Raw genomic sequence first — 17378 nt, forward strand, 5'->3', positions numbered from 1 at the left:
CTATTAAGCTTGTTTACTGTGCTCAATAACTTAATGTGCCTTTTCAATTATCACTATTTTGCTAGAAGTGGTATGTAAACCCAATAGGAAGCCATCATACAATGAAATATCAGACATGTGGTCCAATGATGGATTTTACAGAACACTTGTGAATGGAAATGAGTGAATGCAGCTGGTGTGTAACCATCCACCAACATGGTAGGTGCTTAAGATTCCTAAACCATTTTTGCAGTGCCTTGTGGTATTGCTATGAATTAGACATTAGCCAATTTCTCAATATGTTCAAGTAAAATTGTTCTACAACAATTAATTGGTCACTAAAATGATCAAAGTACACTTTGTATAGGAATAGCACAAAGCCTTTTTAATTTCAGGGTGTTACAACAAATCTCGATAACATCACAGAGTTCTTCCATATATCTGTGCATCGAATCTAAAAGAATTTTAGGTATAAATTAAATGTCACTTTATAGCCTGTTCAGAATTATTCATTCCGGCAGCCTAATCCAGTTTACTAATAGCTGAAAATTTTCAGAAAACAATTCCTCTTTATAGGAGCAGTTGGTTGGCGTTTGTGTACAAGTTGTAGTTTGTAAGTGGGTCACTGCAATAAACCAGCAGAAACGTCCCCATTTTCGATGTTAGTTACTGTAACTGATTACTGGCTCTTTTTTCTTTCCTGTATCTATAAGATATTATTACTCTCTTCACTGATTTTATCACCAGTTATTCTTGAGATATCAGTGTATTCTCTTCTTCAATAACAGATGCATCTGCTCTCATGATAGTGCTTATACTTCTTTTGGATAAGAGTTGCAAATGAAGCATATTTTCACTTAAACTCTGGCCAAATCATGAAACTGTCTATTCCACATAGTCAAGCACACATCATGTATGACTGCTGCCATGTATACGGGAACAGAAATCATGATATATATACAACATACGGACCCAGATTCATACTGACTGTCAGACAAGGCAGGTACAAATTACTTAATGGAAGTTAGGACAAAAAAAAAAAAAAAAAAAAAAAAAAAAAAAAAAAAAAAAAAAAAAAAAAAAAAAATAATAATAATAATAATAATAATAATAATAATAATAATAATAATTTGACATTTTCTTATTTTACCCCATTATAACATTTGCAATTTTCTCAATAAAATGGTACACAAATCACTTATAAACTCTAATGAAAATTATTTAATTTATTTTTTTATAATATCATCTGCACGTGTTTTAAAAGTTAACAATATCAGGAAAAAGACAGATGCCTGCTCACCATAAAAATGACATACTGAGTTGCAGACAGGCACAACACAAAGCCTGTTACACATTTAGGTGTTTGCCACAGCTTTCTACAGAAAAGAAAACATACACACATTCAGACAAGGAAGTACAGGAACACATAAGTGTCAAATCTGGCAGCTTGATTCCCATCCAAGCTGCCGGAGATGGCAGTCATGTGTGCATGAGGTGTGCTTGCTTGTGTGAATGTGTATGGGTATGTGTGTGTGTGTGTGTGTGTGTTTCCTTTTCTGAAGAAGGCTTTGGCCAAAAGCCTAATACATAACAGTCTTTTCATTGTGCATGTCTGCAACTCAGAGTGTCATCTTGAGCAGCAATCTATCCTTTTCCTAATATTGTTGATATTCCCAACTGGAGTTCCCATTATTCATTTAAAAAGTTAAAAAAATTTGGATTATTTAAAGATCACCTAAAGTTTGTACTTTTTATATAGAAGGCTATTGACTGTTCTATTAGGAAAGTGATGCTATGCCGATTCTGTCGGTAGCCCTGTTGAAAACAATATACTAGCTGAAACAACCTGGCACATTAAAACTATCAGCCATTATACCTTGTAACCTTTGCCTTTCATGGGCCAGCACTCTACTGACTGAGTCACCCAACTATGATTCACGACCTGTCCTCATGGGTTTAGTTCCACTAGTACCTCATCTCCTTGTCTTTCAAACTTCACAAAAGGTCTCCTGTGAAACATATCTGACTAGCCCAAATAGAAGAAATGGTATTGTGGGGACGTGGCTTAGCAATCATCTGGGGGATGTTCCCAAAATGAAATACTCACTCTGCAGAGGAGCATGTGCTGATATTAGAGTTACAGACTCTAGCTCTAGGCCTTTGCCTTTCGTGGGCAAATGCTCTACTGACTGAGCTACCCAAGCATAACTCACATCCCATCCTCACAGATTTGCTTCTACTAGTACCTCATCTCCAGCCTTTTAAAGTTCACAGAAGTTCTCCTGTGAAACTTGCAGGACTAGCACTCCTGGAAGAAAGGATATTGCAGAGACGTGGCTTAGCCACAGCGTGGGGGATGCTTCCAGAATGACATGTTCACTCTGCAGTGCAGTGTATGCTGACATGACACTTCCTGGCAGATTAAATGTGCAGACTAAGACTCGAAATTGGGACCTTCACCTGTCAATGGCAAATGTTCTACCAACCGAGCTACACAAGCATGACTCACAACCCATCCTCTCACATTTATTTCTACCAGTACCTCATTTCCCACCTTCCAAACTGCCAAGAAGTTTCATATCAGCACACACTCCACTACAGAGTGAAAATTTTACTCTGGAAACATGCCCCAGGACGTTGCTAAGCCACGTCTCTCTAATGTCTTTCCTTCTAGGAGTGCTAGTTACGAAAGTTTCACATGAGAACTTGTGCAAAGTAGGTAGGAAATGGGTATTGGCAGAAGTAAAGCTGTGGGGGTGGGTCATGAGTTGTGCTTGGTTAGCTCTGTCAGTAGAGCACTAGCCCAGAAAAGGCAAAGTTTGTTGCTGGTCAAGCTTTCTATGTGGGAATGACCAGCAACAAACTGTCCATTCGCATGAATGGACACAGGCAGACAGTGTTTGTTGGTAATGAGGATCACCCTGTGGCTAAACATGCCTTGGTGCATGGCCAGCACATCTTGGCACAGTGTTACACCGTCCGGGTTATCTGGATACTTCCCACGAACACCAACCTGTCAGAACTCCGGAGATGGGAACTTGCCCTTCAGTATATCCTCCGTTCTCGTTATCCGCCAGGCCTCAACCACCGCTAATTTCAAGTTGCTGCCACTCATACCTCACCCGTCTTTCAACAACATCTTTGCCTCTTTACTTCCGCCTAGACTGACATCTCTGCCCAAACTCTTTGCCTTTACAAATGTCTGCTTGTGTCTGTGTATGTGCGGATGGACATGTGTGTGTGCGAGTGTATACCTGTCCTTTTTTCCCCCTACGGTAAGTCTTTCCGCTCCCGGGATTAGAATGACTCCTTACCCTCTCCCTTAAAAGCCACATCCTTTCGTCTTTCCCTCTCCTTCCCTCTTTCCTGATGAAGCAACAGTTGGTTGCGAAAGCTAGAATTTTGTGTATATATATATATATATATATATATATATATATATATATATATATATATATATATATATATGATGATAGAATATAATAGAGGGAAACATTCCACGTGGGAAAAATATATCTAAAAAGAAAGATGATGAAACTTACTAAACAAAAGCGCTGGCAGGTCGATAGACACACAAACAAACACAAACATACACACAAAATTCTAGCTTTCGCAACCAATGGTTGCCTCGTCAGGAAAGAGGGAAGGAGAAGGAAAGACAAAAGGATATGGGTTTTAAGGGAGAGGGTAAGGAGTCATTCCAATCCCGGGAGCGGAAAGACTTACCTTAGGGGGAAAAAAGGACAGGTATACACTCGCACACACACACATATCCATCCACACATACACAGACACAAGCAGACATTTGTAAAGGCAAAGAGTTTGGGCAGAGATGTCAGTCGGGGCCAGCTTCAAATTAATGATATGAATATAATAGAGGGAAACATTCCACGCGGGAAAAATATATCTAAAAAGAAAGATGATGAAACTTACCAAACAAAAGCGCTGGCAGGTCGATAGACACACAAACAAACACAAACATACACACAAAATTCTAGCTTTCGCAACCAATGGTTGCCTCGTCAGGAAAGAGGGAAGGAGAAGGAAAGACAAAAGGATATGGGTTTTAAGGGAGAGGGTAAGGAGTCATTCCAATCCCGGGAGCGGAAAGACTTACCTTAGGGGGAAAAAAGGACAGGTATACACTCGCACACACACACACATATCCATCCACGCATACACAGACACAAGCAGACATTTGTAAAGGCAAAGAGTTTGGGCAGAGATGTCAGTCGGGGCCTGCCAGCGCTTTTGTTTGGTAAGTTTCATCATCTTTCTTTTTAGATATATTTTTCCCGCGTGGAATGTTTCCCTATATATATATATATATATATATATATATATCTGTGTGTGTGTGTGTGTGTGTGTGTGTGTGTGTGTGTGAAAGAGAGAGAGAGAGAGAGAGAGAGAGAGAGAGAGAGAGAGAGAGAGATCTATTTTTGATGAAGGCCTTACTGGCTGAAAGCTTTATTTATTTGTGACAGTCTTTTTGTTATGCCTATCTGTGACTCAGCATCTCTGCTATATTGTGAGTGGCAACTTGCCTTTTCATAATATTGTTAACATTTAGCATTGTCAGTACAAGATATTCCTGCTACCCTTATACAGAAGTCCTTTTAGTTATTGTTATTTATGAATGAGGAAATACTTGTAGCTGCTGTGCAAATTTACCATTAAAATATACAAAAATTTTGCTTGGGGAAAGGTACAACAAATGCTCATACATTAGTGAATGAAGCAATTGGGCTGAAATGATGTCATGCTATATTCTGGCAGCTAGAGGGGGGGGGGGGGGGGGGGGGGGGGGGAGGGAGGAGAAGGAGAGTAGTTGGTAGCTGGGGCTGTTGACATTTACAAAGCAACTGGGTATGATTAACAGTTTTTCATCTGATACTGAAGAGATTCAATTGGTTAACCAAGAGGAAGATATACTGTACTTCTCGGAATAATTGCTGGCCTTACATATTGAAATGCATGGGCAATGGCCACGGGGAAGGAGGGCGAGGGGGAAGGAGTAATTTCCATAAGTAGATACAAATAAGCCAAGTGCAATGGTGTGAAAAAGTGAAGGATATTTATGGACTAAATGATAACTGTAATTCGAGACACAAAATATTCAGTTACTATGCATGGATGCCTCAAACAAATAAGTTATTGCTCTTTGGATGAACAAACAATTTCTTTCAAGAAGTTAAAAGAAAATGCATTTTGATTATTCCAAACTCAACATGGAAGTGGAAACTAATCTATGTCAGCTTAATTGGATATGAAAAACAGGGTATAAAGAGGTTGTCTCATCACACAATAAGGCCCATCAACACATATTCTCAAACAACAGAATTAACATTAGCTGCCAAATGGTATATGCAATCAAATGCCAATGTCAAGACTTCAAACATCCTTCTTTGAGTAGTGGTAAGACTTTGAATTTATTTTAATCTTGACAAGTGTAATGTTATAAAATTGTAGAATAATTAGTAAACAATCTGCATTCAATGACAATCTTGAAATCTCATACTCAATAAATGCAAACACTCTGCAATGCACATAGTGTACGTCATTTGAATATAAGATAAATATTTATTTTTGTCAAAATATAGCTAGTAGATATTATTTTACATGAAAAGCCTACTTACACGTGTGAACAGTAAGGAACCATTATTCATGATTACAATATCTTTGGTCTGGTATGGTTCCAAGAGGCGTTTATCTTTGGTCCACGTCACGTACTGCAGTGGTGGGTTTGCCTTAATGTAGCACTGAACTACACCGGCCAGTCGAAAGGGCAGGTACTGAACTGTGGGTGTAAAGGTCACCTTTGCTGGATCTGTTTAAAAAAATTAATGAAAAGATAATGACTGCAGTCAAATAGGAGACATCTTGCTACATGATATGTCCATTTCATGCAAAGGAATGTTTACAATTTTTTTTCTGCTGCTGTGTTTTCATTAACTTACAGTCATGAGGTGAAGTCAAACATTAAAGTACTTTATACTATTTTAGTTTCCAGTAAAATTACACAGCTCAAAGAATAATTTTGTTTATATAGCCCCCTATCAGTTCTTAGTAGATTAAAACACTTGGAAAGAGGAGTGTGCCATACGTAAGTCTAGGACAGAATCCCTTAAGCGTCCCATCATGTGTGATGGATCGCAGCAATCCATCGACAGGTCCCTTGACCTGCCCTTAAAACACATGTGTGTAACTGCAGAGTGCACTGACTGCTGATTGTTTGTAATTCCAGAGCAATCCAAAGAACACAACAAAAGAGAGGTAAACTGATGGTGATAAAAGCGGCAATTGGTCTCTCAGTTCAACCCCACAACCCACGTACACTGATCAGCCTGACTATCTACCCAGCAACTTGTACGTCCACTTTTGGCACAGATGACAGCAGCAACACATTGTAACATGGAAGCCACTTTTTGGAGCTCCAATGTTAGGCGGGTCATGGAACCCCTAAGGAACATAGCGGCTAGGACAGGGAAGAAGTCCAACATTCACTTGGTGTGCTTGCCGGGGGGCCTTGTCTGGGATGTGGAAGAGGCTCTTCCAGCGGCTATCGAGCATGCGGGGTGCAGCCAACTGCAGACTGTTGGACATGTCGGCACCAACGATGCCAGTCATCGGGGTTTCGAGGAAATCCTTGGGTCCTTTTGACAGCTGGCTAAATTGGCGAAGGTGGCCTCCATCTCTCGAGGAGTGTAGGCCAAGCTGACAATTTGCAGCATCGTATCCAGGATGGACCGGGGTCCTCTGGTTTGGAGTCAAGTGCAGAATCTAAACCAGAAGCTACATCGACTCTGTGACAAAAACGGCTGTACATTCCTCAACCTATGCTATGGGGTGGAAGGTTGTAGGACGCCCCCCAATAGATCAGGGGTGCACTACACACAGGAAGAAGCTATGTGGATAGCACAGTACATGTGGCATGCACATGGAGGTTTTTTAGATTAGGTTCGTCCCCACGGGAAACAAACCGTTGGTCTGAAAAATTGCCAGTTTGTAACACTGATGTGGATGTGCCAACTGTAAAAATAGTTAGTTCGCATAAACAGGTCATTCCAAAGGATTTAAATATGCTAAACCTCATGTTAGTAAATTGTCGAAGTGTCTGTAGCAAGATCACCGAGTTACTCTCCGAAATAAACAGTAGTAATGCCAATATTGTATTAGGTACTGAAAGCTGGTTGAAACCAGACATAAATAGCAGTGAAATTTTGAACTTGAATAGGACAATGTTTAGGAAGGATACAACTGATGCTATGGGAGGTGGTGTGTTCACTGCTGTTAAAAGCTGTTTAAATGCAGATGAGATCGATACTGGGTCAGACTGTGAAATAGTCTGGATAAAGCTGTCAATCACACAAGCAGTGACCGTTGTATTAGGAAGTTTTTATAGACCACCAGCATCTGCAGCAAACGTTGCAGAACATTTCAGAGAAAGTCTTGAGTACATAGGGAGTAAATATCCAAATTATCCATTACTTATACGTGGAGACTTTAATCTGGCATCCATTCACTGGGAAAATTACACGTTTATCACAGGTGGCAGAAGCAAAGTCTCGTGTGAAGTTATTCTAGGAGTTTACGCATTGACCGGATCTTGGTGTGCATCATGGAAGCAGGTCAGAACAGGGTGGTGCCAGTGCTTGCAGATGAGGCTGGTTCCAAGGTGCATCAGTTGGCAATACATCTTGGAACATGCACACGGGTGTGATTCATTTGACGGAAACTGTGGAGGGCCTGCTGTTTACTATTACATCCAGTGTTCATCTCCTTTTTATAAGACATGGTCCGAGCATGTGTAAGGAGGCTGCAGTGAGGGATTAACACCATCCACGCACAGCATTATGTGCAAGCATGTTTCCAAGTCATAATCTGCATAGCTGGGTGCTGTACAGTGGCTTGAAGCATTGCAAGGGCGAATGCATCCTACATGTTACTTCAACTAACGAATGAAGTATTGCTGGTCTTTGTCAGAAGACTGCAGGGAATCCACGTCAAGAAATTCTCCAGGAAAGCGTAGTGCTTCACTGTAGATTAGATCTGCTGATGAGGAACCTATGTCTGGCATGTAAGTGTTTTGGAGAGCAAGTATGATCATCAGTAGATCTGTCACCCAATTACTTTCATGACACATCAGTGTTGCTTTAAAGGAAAAGTGCCAACACTCAATCATGCCAGTGCTCACTGGGTCATAACATCTAGTTTTGTGGTGAACAGTGCCATTGAATTTGGTAAATTGGGTGTGCAGATCAGGTTCACGTTGGTGGCCATGGTCTGTTGTGACATGCAGTGGGCAACAAAAGCAAGATACCGGTATCCAATTTGACACAAAGGCAGAGGCTAGAGTTTCTGCTGAAATATTGTCAACTGCTTCTGGCCACTGAGTAAAGCACTCAATAATTTTTGGAGAATAGCGTTGAACATTCAACAGGGGTAGTGGGCCGCCAAATTCATTATGTATGTGCACAAATCATGAAGTTATGTCACGGAAGTCTTCCAATGGCACACACACACGGTGCGATACTTTGCTGTGTTGACATTGGATACACACGTGTCCTTTTGTGACAGTTTTTTTGCATTCCAGACTAAACAAATCATTTTGAGACAAGGCAAAATGGTCTGACACCAGAGTGATACAAGTTATACAAGCTGTTGAAGCTGCATGTGCAGAATGTAGTTAGTAAGAAGGGACAAGGCCTTCCACTTGAGATATCACAGTCTAACTTAATGTCTGCTCCAGGAACATTGACTAGCTGCAACTCTAATGTTGACGCTGCATCACTGAGAAGATTCTGGAGCTCCTCATCAGTATGTTGTGCCTTGGTGAGTTACGCAAAATCAGTGGTGCTTGACAGACTGTTGATGTGAGAAAGACAGTCGGCTACCACAATGCCAGTACCCAAAATATGCTTGATGTCAGTACTGAGCTAGGAGATAAATTCCAAATGGTTGTATTAATGTGGTGAGCAACGATTATTTTGTTGAAAGTTTAGGAGAGTGGCTTATGATCCCTGAAGATGATGAACTCTCTGGCTTCTAACTCTGTGTGGAAGTACTTGATTGCCTCACAGATAGTGAGAAGTTCTCGACCACACACACTTCACTTTTGCTGTGATGGTGACAGATTACGTGAATGGAAAGCAAGTGTCTAACATAAATCATCATGTAGTTATAATGCTGCACCAATAGCAGTCTCACTTGCATCTATCACTAAATACAAGGGGTACATCCAGTTCATGTTGTGCCAAGACTGCAGCATTCACTATGCTCTGTTTTGTCATTAGGAAGGCACTGTTCGCTGTACTGGAGAATTTCCTTTGGTTTTTGGACCAGCAAATGCCACAGTCAGCGATTCCTATAATTCAGCTGATCATGGCAAATGGCAACAGTAAAAATTCAACATGCCCAAGAAGTGGTGTAATCCCTTAACAGTGGTTGGTTGTGCAATCTTCAGAATGGCTTCTACTTTTTCTGGCAATGGTAGTTAGCCTGAAGAGGAACTCTGTTGGCCTAAAAAGTTAATTTGCAACTGCCCAAATGCACACTTAGCAGTGTTTACAATCAATCCTTGATGTTCTAAGCATTTATAAACTTTGATTAGGTGTTACTGATGCAGTTCCAAATTGGTGAAAATGGCAAGGATATCATCCAGATAGGTGAAACACAATGGTACAACCCGTAGTACTGAGTCAATAAACCATGACTTTGTAGCAATATGGTGGCCAAATGTCATAAAAAGACTCTCAGATAAACTAAATGGAGTGATGTTGGCTCTTTCAGGGACATCCTCTTCAACACCAGCATTTGTATGGAAGCCTTAGCCCAGTCTAGCACACTAACAGGTTGCACAACATACAGCATAGTTATGGTCACAACAGGGATGCTGGACTGTGGTGTCCGTACTGTAAGACCTTCGGTACACACACCATCAGATTATTTGACTTGTCGCTCTAACGAAGTAGGCGAGTGTCAGCAATATGAGGTGCGGCTAGAAAAAAACCGGACTGATGCTGGAAAAAACATTTATTTACAATTATTTACAATTTCATGTTATCTCCTTCAATGTACTCTCCTCCTCGGTCTCTACACCGCTCCATACGAATTTTCCACTGTTCATAGCAATGCTGCAGATCATTTTCGGTAAGTCCATACATTACTTCCGTCGCTTTTTCTTTTACTGCTTCAACAGTCTCAAATCTAGTTCCTTTCAAAGCTGACTTGACTTTAGGGAAAAGAAAAAAGTCACAGGGGGCCAAATCAGGTGAGTAGGGTGGATGATCTAAGATGGGAATGTTGTGTTTTGCCAAAAACGTCTTCACTGACAACGCACTGTGAGCTGGGGCATTGTCTTGGTGAAGGATCCATGACTTTTTTCTCCACAAATCGTTCCGTTTTCTCCGTACTCGCTCACGTAGGGTAGCCAGGACGCTAATGTAGTAATGCTGATTCACTGTTTGTCCCTCTGGTACCCAATTAATGTGCACAATCCCTTTGATGTCAAAAAAAACAATCATCATTGCCTTGAATTTAGATTTTGACATTCGTGCTTTTTTTTGTCGTGGAGAACCAGGAGTTTTCCAATGCATTGATTGGCGTTTAGTTTCGGGATCGTAAATAAAAAACCACGATTCATCGCAAGTAATAACATTTTGTAAGAAGGTGGGATCACTTTCAATGTTTTCCAGGATGTCAGAACAAATCATTCTTCGGCGTTCCTTCTGTTCAATTGTGAGACACTTTGGAACCATTTTTGAACACACTTTGTTCATGTTGAAACTTTCATGAAGAATCTGCCTAACACTTTCCTTGTCAACTCCTGTTAACTCAGACACTGCTCTGATTGTTAAACGGCGATCTTGTCGAACAAGTTTACCAATTTTTTCAATGTTTGCATCAGTTTTTGCTGACAATGGTCTGCCAGTGCGAGTGTCATCACTGGTGTCTTCGCGGCCATCTTTAAATCGTTTAAACCACTCAAACACTTGTGTTCGCGATAAACAATCATCGCCGTACACTTGTTGTAACATTACAAACGTTCCACTTGCAGATTTTCCTAGTTTGAAACAAAATTTGATGTTAACACGCTGTTCTTTCTGTACACTCAACATTTTCCGACGCACAGACAAAACGTCAACTACTTAAAACAGACGCCACGGGCAGACTGAGTGCAGGAGGCAGATGAAACTCGAGCAGTAGGCGGAGCGAGAGTCACGTGACAGGCCACGCGACTTTCAGCTTTATTGCATTCGTTTTATTGTTTCACCAGTACTAGTCCGGTTTTTTTCTAGCCACACCTCGTATGTCTCGTGGTCTTATCGTGGCGTGTTTATCTTCTGCCGTTAGGTCAGACGATAGAAATGCCACTTGCACGCTTAGAGTAGCAGATTGACGGTGACCAACTTTAAACAGAACTTGATTAATTTTGACACACATTTATTAAAACAATAAAAAGCATAGATATTACGTAACTTGATTCTGGATGCTGTTTACAAATGACAATCTGAAGTTCCTTTGGTCTTGGTGCGTTAATCCTATTCTCACATATCTCTGATACTTGACAAAGTGTCTATACATTTATCTTCATGGCTATGTACAGGAATATGATAATCTTATTAGGCGCAGACTGAAACTTGACTACAGACTGGTGCAGACAAATGTAGACTGAAGCAGACTGATACAGACTAATGCAGACTGATGCAGACAAATGAAGACTGACTAATCGGAGGTCTGTACACTCGTTATAATACCTCGCGCGTTCAGGTATCACTGCACGAGTGTGATCCGCGAGGAGAAAAGGTTCTACATTAGCAGCGATCTCATTGGCTGCGTTACATATTAATACACAGATCGGCAGAAGCAGAATTTGGTCCGTCTCTAAGACGGCGCCATCTCGTAGTGCGGAGACGGACGAGCGCTGCGCCTGCGCTGTTGTGCTTAGCGGGGCGCGCTCTAGTGGGAAAGTTGTGTACGCGCTGACTACGCGAAACTGTGTACACAACACGGACAATGGCCTGGCACTGTCTGATCCTTAAGTGCCCATAGCCACTGCACAGGTGCCATGCACCATGGTTACTTAGGCACAAGTTGGAGAAGAGATGCCCATGGGCTACTTGACAAGCAAATAATGCCTTCCTTGAGCAAGGAATCAAATTCTATAGTCTAGGTCTACATGAGGTAGGCAGGCCATTAGTAGCATTAATATGACCGGTTGTAAATCTTATGTCTGGAACTGTTTTAACTGTCAATGCATTTAAACATAAAAGTATCTTTAAAGAAACTAGCAGCCAGCAATAATTTTAGACAGTAGATGAGTATTACTTTTGATCTAATGTCTGACTGAATATTAAGTAAAATGATTTTTTTTGTAAAACAAAAATAGTGAGCTGCATTTTTGCATTTGTGTGTGTGTCTGTGTGTGTGTGTGTGTGTGTGGGGGGGGGGGGGGGGGGGTCGCACGCGCGCGCATAGCAACTTACCTTCTCATAACATTATTACATTCCATCCCGGATTTTCCATTGTTTAAAAATAGTAAAATGATGTCCATGTATAGATTAAATGAACAGAAAAGAAAAGAAAATTTATATATTCATTAAAATAATTTAACAATGACTCAATGTTAAAGGTGTATTGACAGAAACGTTTCTGTCCTGCATTTCACACTTCATGCTTTTTTTGCATATATAACATTTATTGATAGTCATAAAAACATTATTATTATTAAATACAAAAACTGTTTCACATAACTTATGAAAATGCATTAAAGTTTCAAATTTGCATACTCACATTCTACATTTAGAAATGCTGAGGCAGTCTGTGGTTCTCCGATACCATTGGTCACCTCACACATGAACTGCCCAGAGTCATCTGCAGCAACGGGATTTATAACTAAAGATCCATCCCGCTTCACAGTGACACGCGTCTCGAGGGAAGACACTTCTTTAATGGGAACTCCTTCTCTATACCACCGTACTGTCACATTGCCCGGCAATGCCTTTGCTTCACATGAGAATTGGACTTTCTCACCTTCCATCTTAGTTTGGTTTGAAGGAGGGACCATAATCACAGCCCCACCTAAAAAAACAAAGAATATCAGTATATGAATAGCACTAATGGTATTAACATATTTCAACCTAAATAAATGAAAACAATTCATAATAGGATATTACAAGAATCTCGGAAATGAAAATGAGAAACACTAAAACAAAGGAAGTGTGGCCATGGTGGTCAAATACGTAGAGCACTAGACTCCAGTTCTGAAGGTCCTAGGTTCAACTGTAGAGAAGGGCAGTCATTATTCCTTGTTCCAGTCCCTTGAGGGCAGCCCAACGTCCACTCAGCCTGTTACCAAATGAGTAATGAGTATCTTTCCAGGAGTAAAAGGCAGCCCTGACGATGGGCCCACAACCCTTCTCCTCCCTCTGTATACAACCATCAAGCTGGAGTAACAAGAAACGTGAGCCATCCCAACAGCTGAATTTTTTTCATTGATTATGGCCAACCTTGATGGTCGGAGTTGAAAGTTGCTTTCCAAAAGATCAGTAAAAAAACTAGTAAGCTGTGGATAACTAAGGGAATAAACTCTCATGTAAGAGGAAGAGGGAAATTTACGTAAAGGCCAGAGTAAGTAAAGATCCAACTTTACTCACACACTACAAAAAATACTATGGTATTTTAAGAAAATTCATCAAAATGTCAAGTAGTATGTATATCCTAACAGAAATAAATAATATAGATAGTAAGATTAAAATCATATGGGACTTTGTCAAATGGGAGACAGGACAGCCGTCAGTGTACAAGATTCCACAACAATTAAACTAAATGACAATGTTGTGACTGATAATTCACAAGTTGCAAGTTCATTTAACTATCACTTTCTAAACATAGTGGCAAATACAGGATTAAAAGATTCAGTTCAAAAAACAAGAGAATATATTAAAAATGCCATTCCACAAAACTTTAAGCAACTAGAAGTAGCACCAACATTCTTTCACTGAAATTAATACAGTTATAAAAACTCTAAAAAGCAAAAGCTCCTATAAGATTGATGGTATTTCAAAGAGAATTCTGAAAAGTTGTCTCGACTTAAATAAGTAATGTCCTTAGGAATTTTTCCAGACAAGTTAACATATGCAACTATTAGGCCAATTCATAAGAAATGTGACAAGACACACTTAAACAATTATCATCCAACTTTTTCACTAACATCTTTTTGCAAAATATTTGAATACCCAAGAATAATTGCACTCTTAGGTGGAAAAAAATTTATTTAGCACAACAGAGTTTGGATTCCAGAAAGGTTACTTGACTGAGAACGCTACTTACATATTCGGTCATCAACCAGTACATGCATTAAATAATGATATATTGGCTGCTGGTATTTTTTGTAATTTCTCCATGGCCTTCAATTGTGTAAATCATGATATTCTTTTATAAAAACTCAAGTTTTATAAAATTGGTGGCTTTACACACAGCTGGTCTGAATCATACTTCACAAACAAAATGCAAAAGGTTGTGCTGAATAGCTCAAACAATGTCAGAAAGGTAGGAAATTTTAGTGACTTGGGATAAAATCACAAAGGGAATCCCATTGGATACAATTTTGGGTCCCACCTATTCCTTATATATGTGAATTACCTTCAACTTAACATTCAACAAGCAAGATTAGTCTACTGTTATAATAAATCCAGTTAGAGAGAAAGCAAAAAGAGGAGTTAGTAAACGATGTTTTCCAAAGAATTATTAAGTGGTTCTCTGAAAATGGACCCTCCCTAAATTTTGAAGAAACACTCTATATTCAAATTTGTACAACAAAACATCATAACAACAACTGATGTAGCACATGAGCAGGAATCATTAAGTAAGGTAGAATGCTCAAAATTTTTGGGCGTACATATTGATCAAAACTTCAACTGGAAGAAGCATATTACTGAGCTTCTCACACAACTAAGTTCAGCTACTTTTGCTCTTCATATGATTGCTAAACTTGGAAATAAACTTATCAACTGCCTGACATATTTTGCACATATCCACTCACCAATGTCGTACGGAATAATTTTCTGGGTAACTTACCACTTAGAAAGTATTAATTGCACAAAAGCAAGCAGTAAGAATATGTGGTATCCATCCATGAACATAATGTAGGCAGCTCTTCAAGGAGCTAGGCATTTTAACTGGACCACCACAATTTTAATTTTTTTTTCTAATGAAATTTGTCATAAACAATCCATCATGATTTGAGAAGAACAGTGATGTACATACCTACAACACTAGAGGGAAAAAGACCTTTGCCAGCCATTGTTAAAGCCATCAGTGGCTCAGAAAGAAGCTCAATATGCAGCAATAAAATTTTTTTATCATTTGCCCAATAACATAAAATGTCTGATACATACCAAAGCAAGGTTTAAATCTAATTTAAAATCATTTCTTCTGGACAACTCCTTCTATTCTACTGACTAATTTCTACTTAAAAACTGATAGCTAGTATTTTTTTGAACAAAAACAGCACCTTGTTTTTAAATTTAGTTTTTTAAGTGAACTTGCATGAGTAGGAGCAAAATGATAGTGTGCCTATTAATGTTAGCACTAGTCATGTATACATATCCTGTAAACTGACTAGTTCCACATCATTTTGATGAAAGAATCATTCAAAGATCTGTGGAACATGTAGTTACATGTTCCACTAACCTGTCTGCTAATGGTGCCTGAGCCCCATGTTCAACAGTGTGCACTGAATGGTGTACTCTGAAACACTTGTGTCTGCATCAACATTGTACTCTGTCACCAGATCTGCCACAGCCGGCCACCTATCCTGCTTTATTGGCGAGCCTCTGACCACATTCTGCAATGTGGCATGGATGTCCAGCACTTACTCACCTACTCCTGGTTGCACTGTCCTTCAATCATTTACCATGGATGCTCACAACAGTAGCATGCAGAAATCTGACTTACTTTGCCATTTGAGAGATGCTTATTCTCAAGTGCTGGACCATAACAATCTACCCTTTTTCAAAGTTATGTGTATGAGTAGATCTAACCATTTTCAGCCCTTATCATCACTAGAATGATTCCACTCTTTCAATTATCCACTTGCAAACTTTCCTTAATGTGTCGTGTGCCCATGTCACCAGCCAACAGTCTTACACTGGGCAGTGGTTCCAATGTTTTGGCTCATCAGTATATGTTATCCTGCACTGCCAACTGTAGGACAGGGAACCCAGTTAAAAATACACTTTCTCCCAGGTGAAAGTACACTTCTTCCCATGCCAAAGTACATTTTTTCATGTTAAATGACAAAATATTTTCTCTTGGAGCTGTTTCTAGGCACTTTAGGAAACGAAACCCAGCAAGAAACAACAAGATTTGTGATGCACAGCAACACGTACACTGTGTATTTTCCTTTCATGAAAGTATAAATACAAATGCCAGCAAGTACAGCAGTAGCTCCCGAAGCACTGAAACTGAGATGGTGCTGCACAATGTGCTTTTGTCAGCCAATCATACCTAACTTCACATGACCTCATCAGTCAATGACAGTGGACATTCAGAGCATAGTACACAATGATGTAGCAAGCCAATAGCAACATCACTGTTTAAGTAGCACGAACACACAAAAGAAAAAGTTAATGGTTAAAATTAATACACATACAGTATAACTACAAGAAAAGCTAGGTTTTCGTGTATAATATTGGTCCTTTGTAGCCTAAGTGGCTCGCCGTCAAAGTGTCAAGTTTTGAATGAGAGTCAAATAGTCCATGAGTTAAGAAATTCATCATACGTTCTCAAATGTAACATAATTCATCTTGCGTAAAAGGAAACTTACTTTGAAAGTAACACTTCTCAAACTACAATTCGGAGTATTTTCCTGTGACATGTTAGAAATGAAAACAGTTGTAATGAAGTACTTCATCCTAAAGCCTTTGACATATTTTTCTGTTGGCAGACGCTTATGTATGCACTGAATTTTGTTGCTGCAAATGAAGCATTTTCATTGCAACTTGGTGTTATTCTCTCATTTATGTTTTATTGCTGCAGTATTATTCTGCAGTAGTGGGCTAAAGTAAAATTCTTCATTAGAGCTTTAATTCTTACGAATCAAAATGATAAAAATTTAACTGAAAACTAAAACAACGAGGAATTCCTGGAATTCTAAAAAATTCCCAGGTTTTTCCTGGATTTTTCGTGGACGGAAAAGATGAAGAGCCCCTTTATGAGAAGTCTGGTTCCAGCAGGATGGTGCTACATCACACACAAAAATGCTTAAATGTCAGTTTTTTTGCAAAAGAGACTTGAATCATGCATTCAACGTTATGGACATCACCCTGATAACATTATTCTTCAAAAATGAGTCTGGCCTACACTAAATGGCAAGTAATGAGCTTTGGTTTAATGAC

General features: G+C 39.6%; 1 protein-coding gene across 3 annotated transcripts in view; it reads right to left on the minus strand.

The window, feature by feature from the left end:
- Nucleotides 1-17378, minus strand: part of LOC126416243 (protein turtle-like) — a 263351-nt gene that overhangs the window by 111191 nt on the left and 134782 nt on the right. For all 3 annotated transcript variants that reach the window (XM_050083857.1, XM_050083859.1, XM_050083858.1), the window contains exons 5-6: nucleotides 12772-13059; nucleotides 5616-5806 (exon numbers count right to left, since the gene is read on the minus strand). In XM_050083857.1, coding sequence (XP_049939814.1) covers nucleotides 5616-5806; nucleotides 12772-13059 — 479 coding nt within the window. The remainder of the gene's footprint in view (nucleotides 1-5615; nucleotides 5807-12771; nucleotides 13060-17378) is intronic.

This window comes from Schistocerca serialis, chromosome 8, assembly GCF_023864345.2.
Source record: "Schistocerca serialis cubense isolate TAMUIC-IGC-003099 chromosome 8, iqSchSeri2.2, whole genome shotgun sequence".
Lineage (NCBI taxonomy): Eukaryota > Metazoa > Arthropoda > Insecta > Orthoptera > Acrididae > Schistocerca > Schistocerca serialis.